The 16,222-nt window shown below is 38.9% G+C and overlaps 1 protein-coding gene across 2 annotated transcripts in view; it reads right to left on the bottom strand.

The window, feature by feature from the left end:
- The window catches only part of SP4 (Sp4 transcription factor), an 80,704-nt gene that overhangs the window by 29,934 nt on the left and 34,548 nt on the right, over window positions 1-16,222 (bottom strand). For both annotated transcript variants that reach the window (XM_070470256.1, XM_070470262.1), the window contains exon 4: window positions 4,951-5,179. In XM_070470256.1, the coding sequence (XP_070326357.1) occupies window positions 4,951-5,179 (229 nt within the window). The remainder of the gene's footprint in view (window positions 1-4,950; window positions 5,180-16,222) is intronic.

The raw sequence follows: 16,222 nt of genomic DNA on the forward strand, positions 1-16,222 counted from the left end.
GTAAGGGTGCAAGACCTAAATAACACTTTAAATGAATTAGACCTAACAGACATCCATAGAACACTTCATCCAACAAAAGCACTCTTCTCAAGTGCACGTGGAATTCTCTTCAGGATAGATCATATGTTACAATGTGAAACAAATTTCAATAAATTTAAAAAGACAGAAATAACAAAATTTTCTGACCACAATGAACTGAAACAAAAAATCACTTATAGGAGGAAACTGGGAAATTCATAAATCTTGGAAATTAAACAATATACTCCTAAACAATCAGTGGGTCAAGGAAGAAATCAAAAGACACTGAGATGAAGGAAAACAAAAAAACAACATACCAAAACTTAGGCCATACACATAAATTGATGCTCAGAGGGAAACTTATAGCTGTAAATACCTATACTTAAAAAGATCTTACCTCAAGCATGTCAGAATGGCTATCATCCAAAAGACAATAACAAATAACAAATGTGGAGAAAAGGGAGCCTTTATGCACTGTTGTTGGGAATGTCAATTTGTATAGCTGCGACGGAAAACAGTATGGATACTCCTCAAAAACTTAAAAAGAGAATGACCCTAACACCCTGGAATGCCACTCCTAGGTATTTAACCAAAGAGAATGAAATACTAATTAGAAAAGATACAAACACCCTATGTTAACTGTATCATTATTCACAATAGCCAAGATACAGAAGCCACCAAAACGCCCATCAATAGATAAGTGGATACAATATACATGTATATGAATGTGTACACACACACACACACACACACACACACACACACAATATAATATTACTCAGTCATCAAAAGGAATGGAATCTTGCCATTTGTGACAATGCAGAGAGACCTAGGTGCTACCATGCTAAATGAAACAAGTCAGAAAAAGACAAATACTGAATGCTTTTACTTATATGTGGAATCAAAAAAATTAAACAAATTAACAAACATAACAAAATAGAAACATATTTAGAGAGAACAAACAGGTGGCTGCCAGAGTGGGAGAGGGGAAAATAAGGCGAGGGAGACTGAGAGGCACAAACTTCCAGTTAAAAAAGTAAATGAGTCAATGGGATGAAATATTCAGTGTGAGGAATACAGTCAATAGCTAGGCAATAAATTTTGTACAGTGATATATCATAGAACTATTGTGATTATTGTGAAACGTACAGAAATTGTTCGGTCGCTAAGTCTTGTCTGGCTCTCTGCAACCCTATGGACTGTGCACACCATGCTTCCCTGTCCTTCACTATTTCCCAGAATTTACTCAAACTCATGTCCACTGAATCAGTGATGTCATCCAACCATCTCCTCCTCTGTTGCCCTCTTCTCCTCCTACCCTCAATTTTTCCCAGCACCAGGGTCTTTTCCAGTGAGTCAGCTCTTCACATCAGGTGGCGAAAATATTGGTGCTCCAGCATCAATCCTTTCAATCAATATTCAGGGTTGATTAACTTTAGGATTGAATGGTCTGATCTCCTTGCAGTCCAAGGCACTCTCAAGAGTTCTCCAACACCACAGTTAGAAAGCATCAATTCTTCAGCACTCAGCCTTCTTTATGGTCCAACTCTCATATCCAAACATGACTATAAGAAAAACCACAGCTTTGACTCTACAGACCTTGATTCACTAAATTGTATAACAGGAACTAACATACAGTGTTGTAGGTCAATTATACCTCAAAAGCAAACAAACTCACAGAGAAAAAGAGATCAAATTTGTGGTTACCAGATGGGGAAATGAATCAAGGCAGTCAGAAGGTACAAACTTCTAGTTCTAAGATAACCAAGTACCAGGGACGTAATATACAACATGATAAATAAACACTGCTACATGTTATATATGAAAATTGTTAGGATAGTAAATCCTAAGAATCCTCATTGCAAGGAAATTTTTTTTCCTATTTAATTTTACAGCTATACATGATGTTCACTCAACTTATTAAGATAACCTTTCCATGACATATTAAGTCATATTATTATGCTGTACACTTCACATTTATATAGTGCTGTATGTCAATTATATCTCAGCAAAACTGGAAGGAAAAAAGATCATAAGTAACCTAACTTTTCATCTTAAGACAATGAAAACAGAGCAAACTAAAATAAAGCAAGCAGAAGAAAGAAAACAAACAATAAGCAAAAAAAAAAAAAATGAATGGAACCAAAAGTTAATTCTTTGAAAAGGTTAACTAAACTTACAGCTGTTACGGAGACTAACAAAAAAAAAAAAAAGAGAGAGAGAGGGAGAGAAGACTCAAATTACTAGAATCAGAAATGAAAAAGGGAACATCACTACCAACCTCACAGAAATAAAAACGATTATATGGCAATACCAAAAACAATTGTATGCCAATTACTTAAAAAACTATCAGATGAACAAATTCTTAGAAATATACAAAGTACCAAAGCTGACTCAAGAACAGGATACAACTCAGAACAAGTAAACAGGATGAATTAGCAGTCAAAAAAGTATTCACAAGAAAAGCCCAGGATCAGTGAGCGTCACAGGTTCATAAAAACTTTTAAAATTAATACCAGTTCTTCACACTCTTTAAAAAAAATCAAGCTGGAGAGAAGACTTCCCAATGAATATCCTTCCAATGAATATTTGGGGTTGACTTCATGTCAATCCCCAAGGAAGTAAACTCTGAATATTCTAATGGGAGGACTGATGCTGAAGCTCCAAAACTTTGGCCATCTGATGCAAAAAGCTGACTTTTGAAAAGACCCTGATGCTGGGAAAGACTGAAGGCAAAAGGAGAAGGGGACAGCAGAGGATGATCTCTGTTGAGATACTATCACCAGCTCAATGGACACGAATTTGAGTAAACTCCAGGAGATAGTGAAGGACAGAGGAGTGTGGCATGCTGCAGTTCATAGGGTCGCAAAGAGTCAGACATGACTTAGTGACTGAACACCACCCACAAACTCTTTCAAAAAATGAAAACTGGACAAGAAAACTTTCCAACTCATTCTAAGAAGCCAGTAATACCCTTGCCAAAACATTATAAGAAAATCACAAACTGATACCACTCATGAACATGGATATAAAAATCCCCAACAAAACAGTGAAAAACCAAATCCAGGAACAGAATTACATAGCATGACCAAGTTGTATTTATCCTGTGAATGCAAAAGTACTTTAACATTTGACAATCAGTTAATGTAATATATTATACTGATATAATAAAAAACCAAAACTACATGATCATCTCAACAGATGAAGAAAAAGCATCTGACACAACCAAAAATGCTTTTATATTGGGTGAGCTAGAAGACTCGTACACCCAAATGTTAAAAGGTACCACACAGCCAAAGTCATCAACACAATGTGGTATTGGTATAGAGTCAGACATACAGATTACTGAAATAGAACTGAGTCTAGAAATAAATCTATATGTCTATGATCAACTGATTTTTGACGAGGGTGCCAAAACTATTCAATGAATGGGGAAGGAATAGTTTTTTAACAAATGGTGTTGGATGAACCCTTAACTCACACCCTTTAAATTAACCCCCAAATGGACAAAAGACCTAAATGTAACAACAAAAACTATAAAACTCTTACAGGAAAACATCAGACTTCAGACATCAGATATGACAATGGATTCTTAGATACGACACCAAAAGCAGAAGCATCTAAAAACAAGAATGGACTTCATAATTAAACACTTTTCTGCTTCAAAGGATACTATTAAGAAAGTGAAAAGACAACTCACAGACTGAAAAAAAAATTATTTCAAATCATATCTCTGATAAGGAACCTGTATCAAGAATATATAAAGAACTACTGATACTATAATTCAATAATAAAAACACAAATAATTAATTAAAATGAGCATGAGATCTTAATAGATAATTCTCTAACGAAGACACACAAATGGCCAATAGTACACACACAAAAGCATATTCTACATTATTTGTCATCAGGGAAATGCAAATCAAAAACAAACCTTGTGTAAGTATTTGCGTGCATGCATGCTTAGTTGCTGAGTTGTTTTGTGGCCCCATGGACTGTAGCCAGCCAGGCTTCTCTGTCCATGGGATTTTCCAGGCCAGAGTCCTGGAGTGGGATGCCATTTCCTAACTCCAGGGAATCTTCCTGACCCAGGGATCAAACCTGTCTCCTGTGCTGCGGGCAGATTCTTTACAGCTGCTGAGCCACCGAGGAAGCCCATACATAACATACATATGTAAGAATATTTACAGCAGCGTAATAGCCAACAGATGGAAAAATTCCAAATGTCCATCAACTGATGAATGGATAAGTAAAATCCTTTATTATCTATAAAATGGAATATTATTTTGTTCAGTAAAAATAATGAAATACTGACATATGCAATAGTACAGATAAACTTTGAAAACATACAAAGTGGATGAAATCAGCCACAAAAACTACATATTATGTGATTCCCTTCATATGAATGTCTAGAATAGGCAAAACTGTAAACAGAAATTAGTTCAGTGGTTGCCTCGAGCTGGGAGGGATGAGAGAGTGATGGCTAAAAAATACAGGATTTGTTTTCAGGGGAATAAAACTGTTCTAAAATTGTGATGATGGATGTACAACTCTGTGAATATATTAAAAACCAGTGAAATGTACAGTTTAAATGAGTGAGTTGTATGGCATGTAAGTTTTATATCAATATAGTTGTTTTAAAATTTTACAAAATAAATGAAAAAAGAAAACCATTAAAAAGTATAAGATACATGCTAAAGAAACACTGAGATCCCATTCCTAGAATAGCTCAATTCAATTCCTTTCATAACAATATTATATCTCAACTCCTGGGTTATAAAGCTAGTGATGTTCCAATAGTCAAAGTACTCAGCCAATGGGTTGGTTTTAACTAACATCCTATGTGCCTTCATTACATGTAACTATTCATTACATGTTAGTTATTATTATACTGGTCTCCACGGAGTTGGGTAGTGGCAACAGAGCATTTACCTTCCTTCTCCTTCCCTACAATTAGGACAGGAACAGGCAACTCTTCGAAGCCTCTTGCCAGGCTGCACTTCTTGATCAGAAGCCTGCTGGCCTTGCTGCAAATGCACTTGAGTGAGTTGGTCAGGACTAACAGCACCTATCGTTGCATTAGCAATTCCTCCAACTGCGACAGTTACAGGAGCTATGGTAGCTTGTTGGACTTTCACTCCATCTTGTCCTTGCTGCTGACCTAAAAATGAGAGGGGGAAGAAAGAGTATTACAATGTTTTATATTCCTAAAAAAAGGATTAAAAAGATTTCCACACTTAAAAACTACGATATTTATTCTAACAGATAATCTGTGTAAAGTACAAAATCAAAAGTGTTAATGATTTATACTATGTCGATCCCCCTAAAATATAATATTCTAACCTTGGCAGCCTCTATATCTGGTTGATGGGACCATACATAAATCATTAAATCCTCTTGGGGCTTAATTTCTCCACCTATAAAATGAAGATTAATAATCCTTGCCACTTACCTACCTCACAGAACTGTTGTGAGGATCTGTCAGGCACTATTTGAGATCCTTGGATGAAAGATGTTACAGAAATAGAAAGCATTATTATTACCATTTCCACACTCAGCAACACACCTCATTCACTCCATGAAATCACAGGAGTAAAAAGTAACTGAACAAAGGATTAAGTTTTATGGACATTTCTCATTCCTGAATACTTTAAATTAAGCAAACAACTCTTTATTGATGAGTCTTTTTATTTTATTAAGTAGTTATTAACTAAATGCAAAACCATTCATGATTATTAGATTCTGTCACTAAAACCACAAAACAGACATTTTTCTCTGGTGCTCAAACAAATCGAGCTCATTCCCTTCTTAGGGCCTTTGTGCACACTCTCCAGTCTAGGCTAAAATGCCTCTGCACCCAGATCTTTGCACAGTTAACTCCTTAGTAACGGTCTGATCATAGTTCAAATCTCTCCTCTTTAGAAAATGCCATTCCTGACCACAACATCTAAAATAGTTTCCTGTCAGTCTGTTTGTTTCATCATCAAGTTTTCTCTTATTTAAATTATCATGTCCTTTTATTATTTTTCTGTCTTCACCTCACTCCTGGATGTTACAGGTCACAGAACAGAAATCCTGTCTGTTATGTTCACTGCTGCATCCTCAGCTATAGAACAGAGCCCAACACACAGTAGTCACTCAACTGTTGTTGTTCAGTCCCCCAATTGTGTCTGACTCTTTGCAACCCCATGGATGGCAGCACACCAGGCCTCTCTGTCCCTTACCATCTCCCAAAGTTTGCCCAAGTTCATGTCCATTCCATCAGTGATGCCATCCAGCCATCTCATTCTCTGCCATCCTCTTCTCCTGCCCTCAATCTTTCCCAGCATCAGGGACTTTTCCAGTGAGTCAGCTATTTGCATCAGATGACCAAAATACTGGTCAATTTAACATAAGCCACTCAATAACATAAGCTTGATGAAGAAGAGTTTAAAAGAAGAAAACATTTTAATGACATTCTGATCATATCACTTCCATGCTCAATAAAACTTTCATTTATTCCCCATTGACCAAAGTCTGCCATTCAAAGGACTCTACCATAGGGACTTGGCTCCTGACTCACTAATTTCCTCCTAATGGCCAAACCCAAAGTGCATTGCCTCAATGCACGTAAGTAAAACTGCACTGCTGCACGTTATACCGCTGACCACGCCATCCTAAAAACTTGGCTGTTGGAGCTAAGTGCCTACATCCTCAGAAGCTCGTCCTCTTTGTTAGCTCTCCCTATCAGCATTTAAGCCTAAACTGACATCACATTCTTAACAGATTTACCTACACTGGTTGCCTTTACTCCTCATTCCCCATTCTCTTCTTCAACTGCTGAAATTAGGTGTCTGACCCATTGCTCTGCTAAAACAATGACAGAACGAACAATTTCTCTGATGGTAAACCCCAAATACTCTTTGCTTTGCTCTTCTCTCGCGGCTGGAGCACCTGCAGCCGCCAACCCCACCCTCCTCCTGGAACGCTCTCCCGCGCTCCTCGGCTGCTGCCCACCACGGTGTGCCGCCTCCTCCTCCACCATGCCCTCGGAATTCCCACTTCTCATTCTAACTTGCTCCTCTGGTTATTCACCCACTTTCATTAACTTTTACTACTGTCTGTAAGCTGATGTCTTCCAAAACTGTACATTTATGCTCAAATACCTCTCCTGAGTGTCATAATCTTCTTGTTATCTGCCAGGGAACATTTCCACCCAGATTTTTCAGAGGCAATCTTTCTAAGAATGAGACAGTTATCCCACAAAAATGGTGGTCCAATCTACGATTTTCTCTTGCTTGATTATTACAATAGCTTCCTAATCGCTCTCCTTACCACCACTGTCCTCTATAAGTGCATTCTTAACACAGTTTTCAGAAGAACCATTCATTGTAATAGGAATACTCTGTAATAGTCAAAAAGAATGAAAGAAATCTTTATGTACTAACCCAAATAAACATCTAAAAATACATGGCTGAATTAAAGGAAGTTACTTGATCTTTCCATTCAGTTCAGTTCAGTTGCTCAGTTGTGTCCAACTCTTTATTTCCTACACTGATTTTCACACTCACAAATAAATTGGAAAAAGTCCAAAAGGATATATGACAAATTGATTAGGAGTGCTTACTTCTAAAAGGGCATCTGAGATTGGAGTGTAGTTAGCAGGAGTGCTGGTCTTACTTAAACTAGGTGCACACTTTTTTAAACAAAGAAAATGTTTCCATGTATTACTAACATATTAAAGACTAATTTTAAAAGGAAAAATCCTGCTAGTAATTAACAGACCCAATCTGGAACTTCATTATTGCTTTTATCTGCATTTATTTGATTCCTATTAGAACTGATCATGTTTTTCAAATACATATTGACCATTTGGATATCCTTTCTGAGCTGTGTGTTCCTATCCTTTGCCATTTATCTACTATGGCTTAGTTTTTTTTCTTTTGTGTAGCTCCTTAATAAAGGAGCCTTTGTTTTGCTTAAAATATTTTCTATGATGTATAAATTTGAACCACACACATTAACAACAAAGGAAATAAGGCTTGGTCAAGCCTTGTGAAGTCAACTATAAATGACACCTTAAAAAACACTGATGCCTTCATAACATTTAAACACAATGGGAACACAAAGGGGAAAATAGAAATGATAAAAGATGAGGTACAACCTCACTGCCCTTTTCTTTGGACTGTACTGATTTGATTCTTTTAGTATTTCATACCACCCCTCTGAGGGAAGGAGGACAGAAAATATGTTTGTTTTATAAATGAGAATATAATCTAACTGGTCCTTATTTCCTCTTATGGGAAAAATAATTTGTTAACTTTTTTGTTGTCTTTTTTTTTTTTTGCAGTGAGTGATAGGTAACGTTACTGTGTAGGTAAAATAGACCTGTACTTTTGAAAAATAAAAGAAATCCCAATTATCTTATCTGTAAAAAGAAAATTAACCCAACTACCAATACACTGAAAATGATCTATTTAAGAATAGTCAATAATAATTTCATAATAAAGAAGCAGGTTCAAAATACTATTTTAAGTACATGTGTCTCATAACTGTATTTTTGCACACAGTCTAGGATATAAGATTATCTACTAGAGTTGATCAGGAAAAATAAAAATTGTTGACTTCTGTACTATAAAACTTGCTGTGGAGGGTTATATGGACTTCTTACTGTTCTGAATAACTTTAAAATGTTTCTTAAATCAGCCTATTTTGGCTTATTTCCTCTACAAATTAAACTTATAGTCCATCTAAACAAAAGCCTCTAAAGAAAGAAGGTATGTCTCCTTACATTGATGCAAATAATTTTCAGCAACTACACTCTGAAACAGGGTTTATTATATAAAACAGAGAAGAAAGCTGTGCATTCCCAAACATAAAAAGATAACCAGGTATGTCTATGGTTGAGGAGGTGGGGTAGAGATGGAGAAAAGAAATGGAAAGTGACTGCTAATGTGTCAGGGGTTTCTTGATAAGGTTATGAAAATGTCTAAAATTATATCATGTTGATGGATGCAGTTCTTTGAATACACTAAAAGCCACTGAATGTAAACTTTAGATGGCTGTACTATACGATCTATGAATCAAACATCAATAAAGCTGTTAAAAAAATTAAAAATCCTACTATTGTTGGCTCTAAGTCTCTTTAAACTAGTTGATTCTCACTTGGAGGTATTTTTACCCTACAAGGGATATTTGGTAACGTCTGAAGACATTTTTAGACATCTCTCCCATCAGGAAGCTTCCACATGCCTCTTTTCCTTATCCATCACAGGGCAAATGAAAACCACAACCACAGAAAACTAACTAAACTGATCACAGACTTGCCTAACTCAATGAAACTATATAAGCCATGCCATGTAGGGCTACCCAAGACAGACGGGTCATGGTGGAGAGTTCTGACAAAACGTGGTTCACTGGAGAAGGGAATGGCAAACCACTTCAGTACTCTTGCCTTGTGAACCCCATGAAAAGGCAAAAAGATACGACACTGAAAGATGAACTCCCCTGGTCAGAAGGTGTCCAATATGCTACTGGAGAAGAGTGGAGACATAACTCCAGAAAGAATGAAGAGACGGAGCCAAATAAAGTGAAAACAAACCCAGTTGTGGCTGTAATTGGTGATGGAAGTAAAGTCCAGTGCAATAAAGAAAAATATTACATAGGAACCTGGAGTATTACATCCACGAATCAAGGTAAATTGGAAGTGCTCAAATAGGAGATGGCAAGAGTGAACATCAACATTTTAGGAATCAGTAAACTAAAATGGACTGGAATGGGAGAATTTAATTCAGATGACCATTATATCTACTACTGTGGGCAAGAATCCCTTAGAAGAAATGGAGTAGTCCTCACAGTCAACAAGAGTTCAAAATGCAGCAATTGGGTGCTATCTCAAAAACAACAGAATAATCTCTGTTCATTTCCAACAGTATCACACTAATCCAAGTCTATGCCCCAACCACTAATGCCAAAGAAGCTGAAGTTTAAGGGTTCTATGATGACCTACAAAACCTTATAGAACTAACACCAAAAAAAGATGTCCTTTTCATCATAGGGGACTGGAATGCAAAAGTAGGAAGTCAAGAAATACCTGGAGTAATAGGCATGTTTGGCCTTAGAATACAAAGTGAAGCAGGGCAAAGGCTAACAGAGTTTTGCCAAGAGAAAGCACTGATCTTAGCAAACAGTCTCTTCCAACAACACAAGAGCAGACTTTACACATGGACATCACCAGATGGTCAATACCAAAATCAGACTGATTACATTCTTTGTAGCCAAAGATGGAAAAGCTCTATGTAAGTCAGCAAAAACAAGACTGGGAGCTGACAGTGGCTCAGATCATCATCTCCTTATTGCAAAATTCAGATTTAAATTGAAGAAAGCAGGGAAAACCATTAAACAATTAAGGTATGACCTAAGTCGAATCCCTTACAATTATGCAGTGGAAGTGACAAATGGATTCAACGGATTAGATCTGAGAGTGCCTGAAGAACTATGAGCGGAAGTTTGTGAACAGTACAGGAGGCAATGATCAAGATCACCCTCAAGAAAAAGAAATGCAAACAGGCAAAATGGTTGTCTGAGGAGGCTTTACAAATAGCTGAGAAAAGAAGAGAAGCTAAAGGCAAAGGAGAAAAGTAAAGACACACCCATCTGAATGCAGAGTTCCAAAGAACAGCAAGGAGAAAGCCATCCTCAGTGATCAATGCAAAGAAATAGAGGAAAACAACAGAATGGGAAAGACTGGAGATCTCTTCAATAAAGTTAGAGATACCAAGGGAACATTTCATGCCGCTATACAGTTCATGGTATTCTCCAGGTCAGAATATTGGAGTGGGCAGATTCCCTTCTCCAGGGGATCTTCCCAACCCAGTGCTGCACTAAATATGTCAGCAAATTTGGAAAACTCAGCACCGGCCACAGGACTGGAAAAAGTCAGTTTTCATTCCAGTCCCAAAGAAAGGCAATGCCACAACACTGCACTCATCTCACACGCTAGTAAAGTAATGCTCAAAATTCTCCAAGCGAGGCTTCAACAGTACATGAACTGTGAACTTCCAGACTTTCAAGTTGGATTTAGAAAAGGCAGAGGAACCAGAGATCAAATTGCCAACATCCACTGGATCATAGAAAAAGCACGAGTGTTCCAGAAAAACAACTACTTCTGCTTTATTGACTACTCCAAAACCTCTGTGTGGTTCACAACAAACTGGAAAATTCTTCAAGAGATGGAAATACCAGACCAACATACCTGCATCCTGAGAAATCTGTACGCAGGTCAAGAAGCAACAGTTAGAATCGGACATGGAACAACAGACTGGTTCCAAACTGAGAAAGGAGTATGTCAAGGCTGTATACTGTCACCCTGCTTATTTAACTTATATGCAGAGTACATCATGCAAAATGCTGGGCTGGATGAACCACAAGCTGGAATCAAGATTTCTGGGAGAAATATCAATAACCTCATATATGCAGATGACACCACCCTTATGGCAGAAAGTGAAGAATAACTAAAGAGCCTCTTGATAAACACGAAAGAGGAGAGTGAAAAGCTGGCTTAAAACTCAACATTAAAAAAACAAAGATTGTGGTATCCAGTCCCATCACTTCATGGCAAATAGATGGGGAAACAATGGAAACAGTGAGAAATCTTATTTTCTTGGGCTCCAAGATCACTGCAGATGGTGACTGCAGCCATGAAATTAAAAGATACTTGCTCTTTGGAAGAAAAGCTGTGATCAACCTAGACAGCATATTAAAAAGCAGAGACATGACTGCCAACAAAGGTCCCTCCAGTCAAAGCTATGGCTTTTCCAGTAGTCATGTATGGATGTGAGAGGTGGATCATAAAGAAAGCTGAGTGCTGAAAAATTGATGCTTTTGAACTGTGTTGGAGAAGACTCTTGAGAGTCCCTTGGACTGCAAGATCCAACCAGTCAATCCTCAAGGAAATCAATCCTGAATATTCACTGGAAAGACTGATGCTGAAGCTGAAGCTCCAATACTTTGGCCACCTGATGCGAAGAACTGACTCAGTGGAAGAGACCCTCATACTGGGAAAGACTGAAGGCAGGAGGAGAAGGGGGTGACAGAAGATGAGATGGCTGTATGGCATCCCTGACTCGATGGACATCAAGCTCCGGGAGTTGGTGATGGACAGGAAGGCCTGGCGTGCTGCAGTCCATGGGGTCACAAAGAGTCGGACACAACTGAGTGACTGAACTGAATTGGAAGGCATTTTTGGCTTCCCAGGTGACTGAAGGGTAAAGAATGCGCTTGTCTTTCTTCAGACTTTGACAGAGGTATGACTCGGATAGATTCCACAGGACAGCGGCAGTAAAAATAATAATATCCTGAGTTTGAAATTTTGCTTATTAATTACAAAATACTTCTTTACCTTACTGAAGAGCTTTTAACTATGTGGATTTTTAACACAAATAACTATAACTTGAGAACATTAAGATAACTAAGCCCTCTCTGCACTTCTAAAATGACGATGAACTCTATTAGCCAATGACTTCCAGGACTCATTTACCTACAGTGGGTCATGTACAAGTTGCAAAGCTATACTGAGTTTCTCAGCAGGTACAATGGACAGTTCAGCAGTACCTACAGATTAAAGAAGAGCTTTGGAGTCAGACAGATCTGTCTTTGAGTTCTAAATCTCTGTAGTTTCTTCTTTTGAGTAGCAGGAATTAACTGAGATAATGCCCAATATCTGGAGTATGACTAAACACTCAACTACATCTACAATTGCATAAATTATTAAGTACAAACACTTAATAATAGCCATTCAGATTTCTATAGGTCTTAGATCTTTGGATAAGAAACCAGTGTACAAGTGAGATAGATTCATTCACCAAACATTTCCTGAGTACCTGCTACCTGCTTAACACTTCAAGTCTGACTTGAAACTCAAACCTGTAGGGAAGTCAAGTCCAACCAAATAATTACGATATTCAGTTTCAGTTCAGTCATTCAGTTGTGTCCGACTCTTTGCGACCCCATGGACTGCAGCATGCCAGGCCTCCCTGTCCATCACCAACACCCGTAGCTTACTCAAACTCATGTCCATTGAGTCATTGATGCCATTCAACCATCTCATCCTCTGTCGTCCCCTTCTCCTACCGCCTTCAATCTTTCCCAGCATCAGGGTGTTTTCAAATTATGATATATCCTACAACAAAAACTTACATAAGATGCTTAAGAAGTACAGAGGAAAATGATTTACTGGCAAGGAGAAACAATGAAGGTTTCACAGAGGAGATGAAACCATGGATAGGTAGAAAGAATAAAGAAAAACAGGAAGGCAAGAAGAAGGAAATATTTAAAGGCATAAATGAGATACTGTATTGCTAGATATTAAACTACAAGAAAATGAGGGGCTAAGGAGTGTTGGAAAGATAAATCAGGAAGGATCTCATTCAATTTCTTAAATGAGTGACTCTCTGGAGTGGGGATGTGAGGGGTGAGTCCTTGTTAAAGAATCATGCCTCCCTTCCCCAACCAGAGACAGCTGCCATATAATCACTCTGGCCTTCCCTGGGGCTCAATGGCAAAGAATATCCCTGCCAATACAGGACACGCGGGTTTGATCCCTGGGTTGGGAAGATTCCCTGGAAAAGGAAATGGCAACCCACTCCAGTCTTCTTGCCTGGGAAATCCCATGGACAGAAGAGTCTGGTGGGCTACAATCCATGGGGTCGCAAAAGAGCTGGACACAACTTAGTGACTAAAAAACAACAATAATAATCACCCACTTTAACTGAATATCTTAAATGGCCATTATAGAAATCAACGACTTTATACTTATACTTTCTCACCACATGCCCTCTCCAAAGCCTCTGAGAAGTTATATAAATCATTCAAGGTGATGCAGCTGCTATCAAGGTATGAACCTTGTTCAGCTTAAGCCTGGGCCAGGGACTCCTTTCTGGCTGGTTGGGGTATCTCCCTAGGAACTAGGGACATTAACTGGGCTTTGGAGGAAATAAGAGTTAAAAATAGTTGTAAACAGAAACTTAATGGATTCAAGGTCACATTTTAAATAAAACACTACCAAACAATCAATAGAACAGAGTGTGGAAGTTCTATTAATAATTTTTAAATAAGATTTGTAAAAGATCCATCATTATATCCTCCATATTACATTATGGACATGATTTTATCAGTGTTCTACTGCAACTTTTACATAGATTAGACAGGAAAGCTGCTTAGACCAGATCTATGCATCAATTTTTGGAATGCTTTTTCTGGATCTGGCAACCTCAAGGCAGGTGCCTGAGTTAAGGCATGTATTAGTGTCAGTGAGTGAGTGAGGGAAGTCGCTTGGTCGTGTCCGACTCTTTGCAACCCCGTGGACCTGCAAGGCTCCTCCGTCCGTGGATTTCTCCAGGCAAGAATACCAGAGTGGGTTGCCATTTCCTTCTCCAGGGGATCTTCCCGACCCAGGGATCGAACCTGGTCTCCCACACTGCAGGCAGACGCTGTAACCTCTGAGACACCACGGAAGCCCGGAGGAAGCTCCTCCAAGGAGTGGCTGCTGGGCAGGCGCAGTAGGGCCAAGAGGAGCTACTCCACATTCAAGGTCAGGATGGGTGGCCATGAGGAGATACCCCTCGTCCAAGGTAAGGAGCAGTGGCTGCGCTTTGCTGGAGCGACCGTGAAGAGATACCCCACGTCCAAGGTAAGAGAAACCCAAGTAAGACAATAGGTGATGTGAGAGGGCATCAGAGGGCAGACACACTAAAACCATAATCACAGAAAACTAGCCAACTTGATCACAGGACCACAGTCTTGTTTAACTCAATGAAACTAAGCCATGCCGTGTGGGGCCACCCAAGACGGTCAGGTCATGGTGGAGAGGTCTGACAGAATGTGGTCTACTGGAGAAGAGAATGGCAAACCACTTCAGTATTCTTGCCTTGAGAACCCCATGAACAGTAGGAAAAGGCAAAATGATAGGATACTGAAACAGGAACTCCCCAGGTCGGTAGGTGCCCAATATGCTACTGGAGATCAGTGGAGAAATAACTCCAGAAAGAATGAAGGGATGGAGCCAAAGCAAAAACAATACCCAGTTGTGGATGGGACTGGTGACAGAAGCAAGGTTCGATGCTCTAAAGAGCAATATTGCATAGGAACCTGGAATGTCAGGTCCATGAATCAAGGCAAATTGGAAGTGGTCAAATAGGAGATGGCAAGAGTAAATGCTGACATTCTAGGAATGAGCAAACTAAAATGGACTGGAGTGGGTGAACTGAACTCAGAAGACCATTATATCTACTACTGTGGGCAGGAATCACATAGAAGAAATGGAGTAGCCATCATAGTCAACAAAAGAGTACAAAATGCAGTACTTGGATGCAATCTCAAAAACGACAGAATGATCTCTGTTCGTTTCCAAGGCAAACCATTCAATATCATGGTAATCCAAGCCTATGCCTCAACCAGTAACGCTGAAGAAGCTGAAGTTGAATGGTTCTATGAAGACTTACAAGACCTTCTAGAACTAACACCCAAAAAAGATGTCCTTTTCATTATAGGGGACTGGAATGCAAAAGTAGAAAGTCAAGAAACACCTGGAGTAACAGGCAAATTTGGCCTTGGAGTACAGAATGAAGCAGGGCAAAGGCTAATAGAGTTTTGCCAAGAGAACACAATGGTCATAGCAAACACCCTCTTCCAACAACACAAGAGAAGACTCTATGCATGGACATCACCAGATGGCCAACACCGAAATCAGACTGATTATACTCTTTGCAGCCAAGAACCTCTATACAGTCAGAAAAACAAGACCGGGAGCTGACTGTGGCTCAGACCATGAACTCCTTATTGCCAAATCCAGGCTTAAACTGAAGAGAGTAGGGATAACCACTAGACCATTCAGGTATGACCTAAATCAAATCCCTTATGACTATAGAGTGGAAGTGAGAAATAGATTTAAGGGACTAGATCTGACAGACAGAGAGCCTGATAAACTATGGACGCAGGTTCCTAACATTGTACAAGAGACAGGGATCAAGACCATCCCCATGGAAAAGAAATGCAAAAAGGCAAAATGGTTGTCTGAGGCGGCCTTACAAATAGCTGTGAAAAGAAGAGAAGCCAAAAGCAAAGGAGAAAAGGAAAGATATTCCCACTGGAATGCAGAGTTCCAAAGAATAGCAAGGAGAGATAAGCAAGCCTTCCTCAGCAATCAACGCAAAGAAATAGAGGAAAA

The sequence above is a fragment of the Odocoileus virginianus genome, chromosome 1 (genome assembly GCF_023699985.2).
Source record: "Odocoileus virginianus isolate 20LAN1187 ecotype Illinois chromosome 1, Ovbor_1.2, whole genome shotgun sequence".
NCBI lineage: Eukaryota > Metazoa > Chordata > Mammalia > Artiodactyla > Cervidae > Odocoileus > Odocoileus virginianus.